This window comes from Doryrhamphus excisus, chromosome 3 (genome assembly GCF_030265055.1).
Source record: "Doryrhamphus excisus isolate RoL2022-K1 chromosome 3, RoL_Dexc_1.0, whole genome shotgun sequence".
NCBI classification, from domain to species: domain Eukaryota; kingdom Metazoa; phylum Chordata; class Actinopteri; order Syngnathiformes; family Syngnathidae; genus Doryrhamphus; species Doryrhamphus excisus.
The window spans coordinates 1,576,935-1,586,612 of record NC_080468.1 but is presented as its reverse complement, the minus strand read 5'-3'; the positions used below and the strand labels follow the sequence as shown (position 1 = coordinate 1,586,612).

At 40.0% G+C, this 9,678-nt stretch overlaps 1 protein-coding gene across 6 annotated transcripts in view; it reads left to right on the top strand.

The window, feature by feature from the left end:
• Positions 1–1,382: 1,382 nt before the first annotated feature.
• Positions 1,383–9,678, top strand: part of st3gal3b (ST3 beta-galactoside alpha-2,3-sialyltransferase 3b) — a 47,762-nt gene continuing 39,466 nt past the window's right edge. For 4 of the 6 annotated variants that reach the window (XM_058065994.1, XM_058065993.1, XM_058065992.1 and 1 more), the window contains exons 1-2: positions 1,383–1,700; positions 6,544–6,685. In XM_058065994.1, the coding sequence (XP_057921977.1) occupies positions 6,583–6,685 (103 nt within the window). In that variant the 5' untranslated portion in view covers positions 1,383–1,700; positions 6,544–6,582. Of the gene's footprint in view, positions 1,701–4,468; positions 4,575–4,826; positions 4,984–6,543; positions 6,686–9,678 lie in introns of those variants that run through there. The other 2 variants (XM_058065990.1, XM_058065991.1) reach the window with 2 other exon arrangements.

Below are 9,678 nucleotides of genomic sequence, written 5' to 3'. Positions count from 1 at the left end.
AAAGTGTGAAATATAGTGGAACCTTGGTTAGCATCTGCCCCGGTTAGCATGTCTTTCAGTTTTCAGATCAAATTTACGCCAAATGTTGTCTTGGTTTACGTACATTTTCTTGTTAGCATGGAATATGACGCGCGTCTTGTCGTGTTATTAATACACTGCGCGAGTCCAACTGTGTTCTTCAACAATTAAAAAAAAAAAATCACAAACGTCCTTAGCTCCTTACAAAGAAGTTAGTGTGCTAACTTAGCTGCGTAGCCCGTCTATGATGACGCTTTTCAACTTCTTTCTCAAAACTTGAAATATTATGTGGCTCCATTTTGGGTTATTGAGGTGAGAAACATTATTGAATTCTAGAAAAAAAAATTCATAGCAAAACAGGAAGGTGGCATTGTGGGGTGTCTCACTGCCGCATCGTGTTTTTGGGAACAGTCACATCAAAAATCAGGTCTTCAATTAAGGTAAAAGCGACCTTAAATGTTCTTTTTAGCCCTTTTATTCATTATTTATATGTATTTGGAGTACTACATAGTATTTATTTGCAGTAATTGTTTACTGCATGTAAAACTGTAATTGTAAAATAATTAAAATTTTTAATTATTTTGCCTTTCTGGAACAGATTAATTGGATTTACATTATTCTTTATGGGAAAAATTCATTCAGTTAGCGTCTGTTTTGCTAAGAGTCGGACCTTCTAGAACAAATTCACTGTAAATTGGGGTGTCAAATTAAAATATTGTGTCATAATTTTGCAATTTTTTTCAATGTATTATTAATTCCTATTTCTGTTTCTGTATTCTTGTTGTCTTTTAATAAAATCCATTGAGTTGAGTTTCATAATGAATTAACCTCTTCATTTTTTGAATCTATTGACAGATATGTAAATCCTCGGGTTGGGTTGATAATGGAAACGGATGCACAATAACAACAGAAGTCAGCAGTGCAAAATAAGTCAACAAAATGACTTATTTCCTGAGCTTGTAAACAATATATACAGTAAATATATACAAAATATTTGCACAACTCGAGAAAAGCAGATATTAGTGAGAAGAAAACGGGAAAATACCGATCCGATAACGATGTACTGATGATATTGATATTTGTATGATGCCCCATCTCTACTGGGATTCTCACCTGGATGTTCCAGTCCAAAATACTGCTTATGTGGCACATACCACTACTGTGGGGGTGGGGATCTCGACGCGGGCTGTGGAAAAACAGGATTTGTCTTTATTTTGTCTCGTGATTTGTTGTTCACCAAGTGTGAGATTAACGTGTGTGCAACAAATAATGTGTTTATCATACAGCAACCCGATATGAATGATATGAATGATAGTCGTCATCACATGGACCCCCCCCCCCCTCCTCCCTAGATGAACAGTCGCGGTCGGAGGAGAAGAGAGAGAGTTAGAAGGAGGAGGAGGGGGTACTCTCCTAATTTACCGAGACACCTCATGTGACCAATGCTGACAGTGTCGCCGCGGGTGGACGTGCTTCTTTACCATTCTCGCTAGCTTTCTTCATGCATATTCGCGCAGGAGATTCCACGCAATCGTCTGGTGCGTCCGGAGCCCTCAGGTTACTTCCCCGGGTTTCACCGTCATGGCCTGGAGGCGATCGAGAACACGGTTCTTGTATCACCCAATCCGTTATATCAATTAGGATCGGGATTACTTGGCAGCAGGAGGCTCGGAGAAGAAAAGGTAATTTCATGCTTTTTCATTTAACACTTGAACAATAAGACGCGGTTATTCCTTGTCCTGTATCACGGCGGTCATGGGGGGCTCCCCGATTATAAAACCACGCAAGGGTGAATGTTTCTATGCTCCTTTCCTCTCGTCGTCGTTGTTGTCACGCAGCATTATTTGTATTACGTGTCTTTTTTGCATGTGGTCTTCCGTTCCTCGCAAAGTTGCGTCAATAAACCAGAGTGCGGTCACATTTAGCCCGCTAGCGTAGGCCTGCCGACTACATCCCACCGTGCCAGCATAGCCTGGTTAGCTCGGTGAAGCTAACATTTGCAGCAACACAACTATGATACATTTCCCTACCCTTGAAGAATTGATCGCTGGGATAAAAAGCCAATTTTTGTGCTAATTTCAGTGACGACTTGTGTGACGATGCTGAGGCGAGTGGTTGGAAATGGACAGCCAAGTTCCGTTATGTTTGTTTAGCTAGCAGCGGTGACACTTAACAGCTTGTGACGTTTGTTTGAACTGTGTTCCACCATGTGTCTCATTTCAAATCGGACTTTTGAACAGTTTTGGAACTTTTGCGTGCGCAAAAATCTGAGGTGTACGAGGTGAGGTCTGTCATGTTTAGATTGGCTGTTGCCGGTTGTACTAAGGTCTGGCGACCTGCGTGGACAATATATCAAATTGAAATTCAGTAAACAAACCTTAAACCATATAAGTAAATACACTTGTCTAAAAATGTAAAGCGCATTAATCAATTGGTAAGAAAGTGGCTAACTTTTCCAATGGGATGTCAGCCAAACCTTCCTGGTTGGAAGATGTAGTCACCCATGCAAGTCCTACTGCCTAGGGAAGATATTTCCGACACTCGGTGCAAACGGCTCTCTTATTTTGAAAGACGGTCATGGGCCGTTCCGTGTGCGTGGAGAATGTGTATTTATGAGCTACGTTCAAAAATAAACATACTTCTCATATTTTTTTCACATCAAAAAGGTGCAAAACTGTTTAAAAAACAAAACAAAAAACAAAGTGACCTCTAAAGGCCAGAAAACATGCATCAATATTTAATATTGTCACAAAGTTTACCAGTAAATAAGTTCAATAGTTGACACACTGCGGCGCGTACTTTGATACATAAGATAAATAAAATCCTGTCATCGTGAGGATAAAGGAAGGTTCATATGAGGGAATATTTACCTGGCGGACCGTTCTCACTATATATCACGCTAAATCTCATCCCACTCAACTAAAATGCTTGTTTGCCGTTGAACTGTTTAAACAAGAGTGTCATAAAAAAATATCTGTATTTGAAGTTAATCACGAGCACAGGCATTACAGTTTGTTGAAGATTTTATGCGCAGAGGCGGTTTGTTACCAATAAATAAACGTGCTTTACAATTTGAGAGTGTATTTCATTATATGGGTTAAGGTTTGTAGCTTTTTTTAATATGCCGCCTACAATAAATATAGATAGTAGGAGGTAGCTCTTTGGGACTTTGGGACTCTTTGGGTCATTTTAAAAGTAGGGTGAAAAAGTGAGAACACCCCAGGCTTACCCTAATCAAAAACGTAGATGTCTCAACCCGGCAGTGACAACATTTATGGAGCTGAAATGGAGCACAAGCGGCTTTTGACACAGAGTCAAAAGCCAAGATAACACCAGTAGATCAGAATGGAGCCATTCAAAGAGATAGCTGAGTCTACCACGTCTTCTGGAACAAGAGCAGGGGCGGCTCGGAAGACTGTACTATCTTGACGACACAGAATGGCAAAATTGATCCGTGTTTGTGAAATGACCAGTAAAACGGTCACGGACGTCAAAAAGCAAGGGCCATATCCGGCCCGCGGATCGCCACTTACTATGTCTGCTCTGGATTATATACGCATATCCTCAAGAATGAAACATGATCAACACTGATTATAGTATTTCTGGCAATTTATGTATAGCTTGACATGAAGATGAAAAGGAAATGTGGTTGAAAGCAGTTTTATGGTGCTGGGCTACAGTCCATAAGACTGTAGACAATTTGAGATCTTGAGTTGAAAATAGAGAGTGGCCACTGCTGGATAGAGCAATGTTTGCTATCATATGACATTCACACTAAGGCACATTTCCCCTTTTTAATAACTGTCAGTCTAAAATTGAAAATGATTTTAAACATGAAAACAGTGTATCGAGAGAACCATAAATGAGTCTGCCTTTTTTTAATGTAACTTTCATGCTTTTTGCAGACGTGAGGGTGTGGTTTCCTGGAACTACCAAGAAGAGTTTCTATTAAAAGGTGTCTAAAGTAGAGATGTAACCATTACCAATATTAATTGAATTCAAGTGATTCCACGGTTTGATTCCTGTTACTAACCATCCTCCAGGTTAAAAGGTTTAACGTCAGGTTGTTTGTCTATGAACAAAAACTACACGGCCTTACGTTTGCTGGAGTTGGCCACCGTATATGGTTTTCTCCGGGTACTCCGGTTTCCTCCCACATTCCAAAAACATGCTAGGTTAATTAGCCACTCCAAATTGTCCATAGGTATGAATGTGAGTGTGAATGGTTGTTTGTCTATATGTGCCCTGGGATTGGCTGGCCACCAGTCCAGGGTGTACCCCGCCTCTCGCCCAAAGACAGCTGGGATAGGCTCCAGCACCCCCACGACCCTCGTGAGGATAAGCGGTAGAAAATGAATGAATGAATGAAGCAAGTGTTTTGCCAAATACACCATAATTAACCATAATTAATGAACACTCATAGTTTCGCCACTAGGGGGCGGTGTAGCAATTCTCCCCCTCTAAAAGTACTGACTGGAATTCCTCATTCCTCTGAGGAAGGCTTGATGAAGAAGACATTGCTTGCATGTCTCATTTATTGATTCTAGTTTTAAAAGGTGAGTAACCATTCAGAGTATCATAAAATACATATAAGAAGTATGAATATGCTTAGTAATAACTATATAAGTGGCTCTGTGGGTACATTTGAACAGTACGACATTACGTTTTTTTTCCCCGCTCGTCGGTGCCTTTGTCTTTGATGAATAGAGATTCTCTTTTTGGCTCCAGATTTTGATGCAACTTTGATGCAATTTAGTTTGTTTCTCTCGGCTTTTTCCTGATTACGGAGTCGCCATAGCAGATCTATTTGATCCGCATACTGGATGCCCTTACTGACGAATACCGATGATGCTTACAAGTGGAGATTCGAACCCGCGGCGTCTGCTCCAAACGTCTACACCACGACGGGCTTGCAACTTTGATGCAATATTGATGTTTATATGTTTGTGACTTTTATATATTAAGGTAATGTTTGCACTTTAAGGGAGAAATGCCTTTTTTTGTCTAAGCCTGCCATTTCATACATGTATACATGTACATTCACTCTATGGCCTTTAACAGCCATATGCTCGCCTGTTTAATAGTTGAATATGCACTATAAAGTAATATTTGCTTATTAATGCAAATTGTCTCATTTTAGTAAGAAAAGTGTGATCTTATGTTTGAAGAATTTAATGTGATACATAAGATCAAGAACAATTTGTATGTCCATGAGTATTGATGCAACGTAAATAAATTCCCCTGAGGAAGGCTTGATTTACGGAGAAGACTTTGCTTGCACGTTTCATTCATTGATTCCACAAACAGTAGAATTATAATCTGTTCACGGGATCTCCTACTGAAACCTGTAACACATACGATGGACAGAATTTATTATGACTTACCTTCCTGGTTGGAAGAGGTCCAGCGTAGCGTGTCAATAACAGATCACTCTGTCAATGTGAAGCCGGAAGTGTTTAATCATGTTAGTGGTGAACCCTCCTTTGCATGATACAACGGGTTTGAAAACGTTTCACATGGAATTGTTTACCACAAAGAGATTTCCCTTATTTATTATAGATAAAAAACAATTTCTATCTGTGGATTAAATGCGAGTAATTCAGAGTTAACTGTGGACAATGCGATTAATCATGATCAAATCATTTAAATCCATTGACAGCTGTGAATTAGTGTCAAAGTTAACGTGTTAATGATGCGTTAACGGAAATTTCCTTTTCCAGCGGTACATTTTTTGGACGTGCGATTATTGTGCGCTCCTCCTGTTTCACCCTCGGACCACACCGTAGTTTCTTTGAGGCACGGTAACTCTGTAGCCACAAGCTGGAACAAATGTTGAGCAGAAATGGAGAATGAAAAGAGTATTTTGATTAGTAAAGTTAGCTTCAAAGCCCACACTACGGTGTTCGGTGGCCCAACCGGAGGAGCGCAAGTTAATTGCGTGTCAAAAAACGACCACCGTAAAGAAAACTACTGTTAGTGCGTCATTAATGTGTTAACTTTGACGTCTATCAGTCGATTAAAATATTTGATCATGATTGATCGCATCTTGTCCACAGTTAACTCAGAATTAATCACATTTAATCGCGGATAGAAATAAGTTTTTATCTACAATAAATAGGGGAAAACTCTTTGTGGTAAACAATTCCATTTGAAACTTTTGCCATCCCGATAATGCGTTGACTTAAACAGCCCTAATTATTATTTCAGATTTTGGGTATGCGAATTCATGTTTATGTACAGTATTAATATCCTGTGTATATTAAGGGTCTTATTTCATATATCGGCCTGTCAGCTGATGTATGGGATATCGTTTTTTCTCCCAAATATCAGTATCGGCATCGGCCCCAGAAACCCCATATGGGTCGGGCTCTAGTTTGCAACACTACAGACTGGTGGAAATTAAGCAAAGCAAATGAACACCAGTGAATGACACTCTGACATAGTAGTCACATGGTAATTGTGGCCCTGGTACCTGCCACCACTAAAAGGTGAATATTGTATTTCTCTCTCTTTGCTGTTATGCAGGTGATGACCTGGATGGTGCCATGTGAATGAGTGAAGACCATGAAGCCCACACACAAGCTGCTGTTCGTCCTGTGCCCCATGCTGGTTCTAGGCTTTATTTACTACTCCTCCTGGAAGCTACACGTATGGGGCCAGAAGTCACGTAAGTCACAACTGTAGTCTGACTGTTGCTAACGTTTATTCCTCACCTTATCATACCAGTCACAGCCTGATATCGTTTGGAAACCTGTGCACATTTTCTCCTCTTTTATTGTAAAATGTCTCTTTCTGTGTTGCTGCTTTGTGCTGTTTGCTTGTGAGCCGTCTGCCCTTTCCAGTCTGTTTTCTTGCGTTCGGATTGTCCCTTTTACAAAGGGGGCCTCACCCACATTCTTTTGTAGAAATCATGCTAAGAGACCAAATATTAAGTTCATCATTGTAATCTTCTATTGGAGTGAATAGTAAGGCCATTCCACTGGAGGAAATCAGCTGTTTGGAACCAAAGCCCAAAGATTTTACATATTTATCTTTCTATTATAACTTCTACTCCTCTCCCTGTTGGGTGTTTGGAGTTGGCCTCCTTGAGTAAAGTTTGTAACCACTGCTTCTCCTCACAACTTCAACTGGGCAATGTGTGTAAATGGCCAAGATAAGAAGTCCAAGTGGGAGATACGTCCTTAGACTAGACTCTTTGTTTGTGTGTGCTCTGAATTATAAACAGGAGGTGATATGTTTGAGGAGAATAGGACGTTCTGAGGAGTATGTTTGTCAGACATAACAAACTAGTCAGGTGAAAAAATATTTCCTTTCACACTTCATTTTTTTTCTTCTTTCTCCGCATGACTCGGTGAGACTTTGAGTCTTTGTTACTCATTTCATAAATGATAATCCATGTTGAAAAAACCCTGAACCTTTCTAGTTTTGTTGGCCTGTTCATCTTTGAAGCTGTAGAAATCAGCAGACCCAAATAGTACCCAAATGGGTCGTGTGATGGAACATTTTGCAGCCCTCTTTCTAAAAGTGATTACATCTACAGTTTCTCTGGACTTTTAAAACCACCAGAAGGAAATGACGTCATGAGGTTTCCACTTGAAAAATATGAAAGGGTAGCTAGTTGAAAATGTCGTTTTCCAACTGTAGATTCTGAATCTGTTTCACTTTCCAACAAAATTGGCTTTTTGAAAGCTTCTGTACCAAGTTCTGAGTCAAAGTAATTTTGTAATGCCGCATAAATTGCATGAGCAAACCCCCAAAATTGTGCATGCTAATTAATGCAAGTACACAGTTTTTTACTGGTGTGAAAGTGGTGAGGACTGCCCTATTTAAATGAGTATTTTGCATCTTGTTACTAGCTGTTAATGAAAAATGAGGTTTGGATTTGGAGGTCTTGGTGGAGGATACAAGTAAACGTACTGGTGAACTCCAGCAGAGAAATGGCATGATAATCATAATACTGGATTAGTGTATTGTACAATACAGTGGTGTGTGTTTGCCCCCTAAACCTAATAACTGGTTGGACCACCCTTAGCAGCAACAACTCATCTTTGCAGAATTGTTGTCATTCAGCCACATTGGAGGCTTTACCAGCATGAAACACCTTTGTAAGGTCATGCTTCAGCATCTCAACAGGCCACTCCAAAGTCCTCATCTTTATTTTTCTTCAGCCATTCAAAGGTGGACTTGCTGGTGTGTTTTGGATCATTGTCCTTCTGCAGAACCCAAGCTGGTGTCACGACCAGCTGGCAGGACGTTCTCCTTCAGGGTTTTTTGGTAGCCAGCAGAATTCATGGTTCCATTTACCACAGCAAGTCTTTCAGGTCCTGAAGCAGAAACACAGCGCCAGACCATCACACTACCACCACCATTTTTCACTGTTGGTATGATGTCCTTTTTCTGACATCCGGCATTATTTTTACACCAAATGTAATGCCACATCAGTTCAAAGCGGGATCTCTGCATACGACTTAAAATGTGATATTATCTTCCATTCTAGTACTTTCTCTTTTTAAATATCGTGGAAACTGAATTTTGTTTTGTTTTGCCATAAATTAGCCGCCTATTAAAGACACAGGGCTCAAAGCGTGTGAGACAATTAGCTTATAGTTACTAAGATAATTGCACAGCCAGATTAAATTCCCGCCATTGCACTAAGGCACACCCAAATTGACAGGGCCACATGGTACTAACTACGATGGTCTGTTGGAATGATCCAGATGCAACGCCGTTCCAGCAGCTCTAAAATTGCATTGCTGGATAGACGATATGTTACTATTTTCATTTGTGACAGTCCAAATACGTTGACCGGCGTTGTGTGAAGCCTCGGGTAAAGCTGTGGTTTGTACCTGCCTTCGAAGCGTGGCGAGAATAGATGCAGAAACACCGACGGCCGATAGTTGCAGGGTTTGATAAATCATTTTGAAGATATGATTATGATTTTCTTCTCCCAGTGGTTAATTGGATCTGATACAGTATATCTGCATATTCATGAAGTAGGGTTGGGCGATATATTTCATGTATCGGTATACCGTTACAGATTCTAACAATGATAAAAAAATTACTAATACGGGTATAAATGATAAAAGTTACAATGGAATACATAGCATAATTCAATTCACAGTAGCACATGTCCAAAAGGGGTAGGAAAAAGTAACTCTTATTAAATACTACCACCCATCTCTTACTATTGCAATACATGTATTATATTTATTCACTTCCTGTATTCCAAATGATTTTTTTTTTGTAAGGTAGTGTAACCATATACTGATGCAATGGTGATTTTCGCTACCATCATAGATAATGATCATAAATATAACAATCAAATTGGTGATACATAATAATAGAGATGTTCTTCTTTCTCTTTCGACCTTTCCCTTCAGGGGTCGCCACAGCAGATCAATCTCCTCCATCCAACCCTGTCTTCTCTCACACCAACTACCCTCATGTCCTCCTTCACTACATCCATAAACCTCCTCTTTGGTCTTCCTCTACACCTCCTACCTGGCAGCATCCTTCTACCAATATATTCACTATCTCTTCTCTGACTTTATCTCCAAGGCATCGAACATGTCATGTCCAAACTGGGACATCATAGCCATAACACTAGATCAGGCATTTTATGAGCCTGCATAGAATCCAGCAACCATTCTGAATAACTGT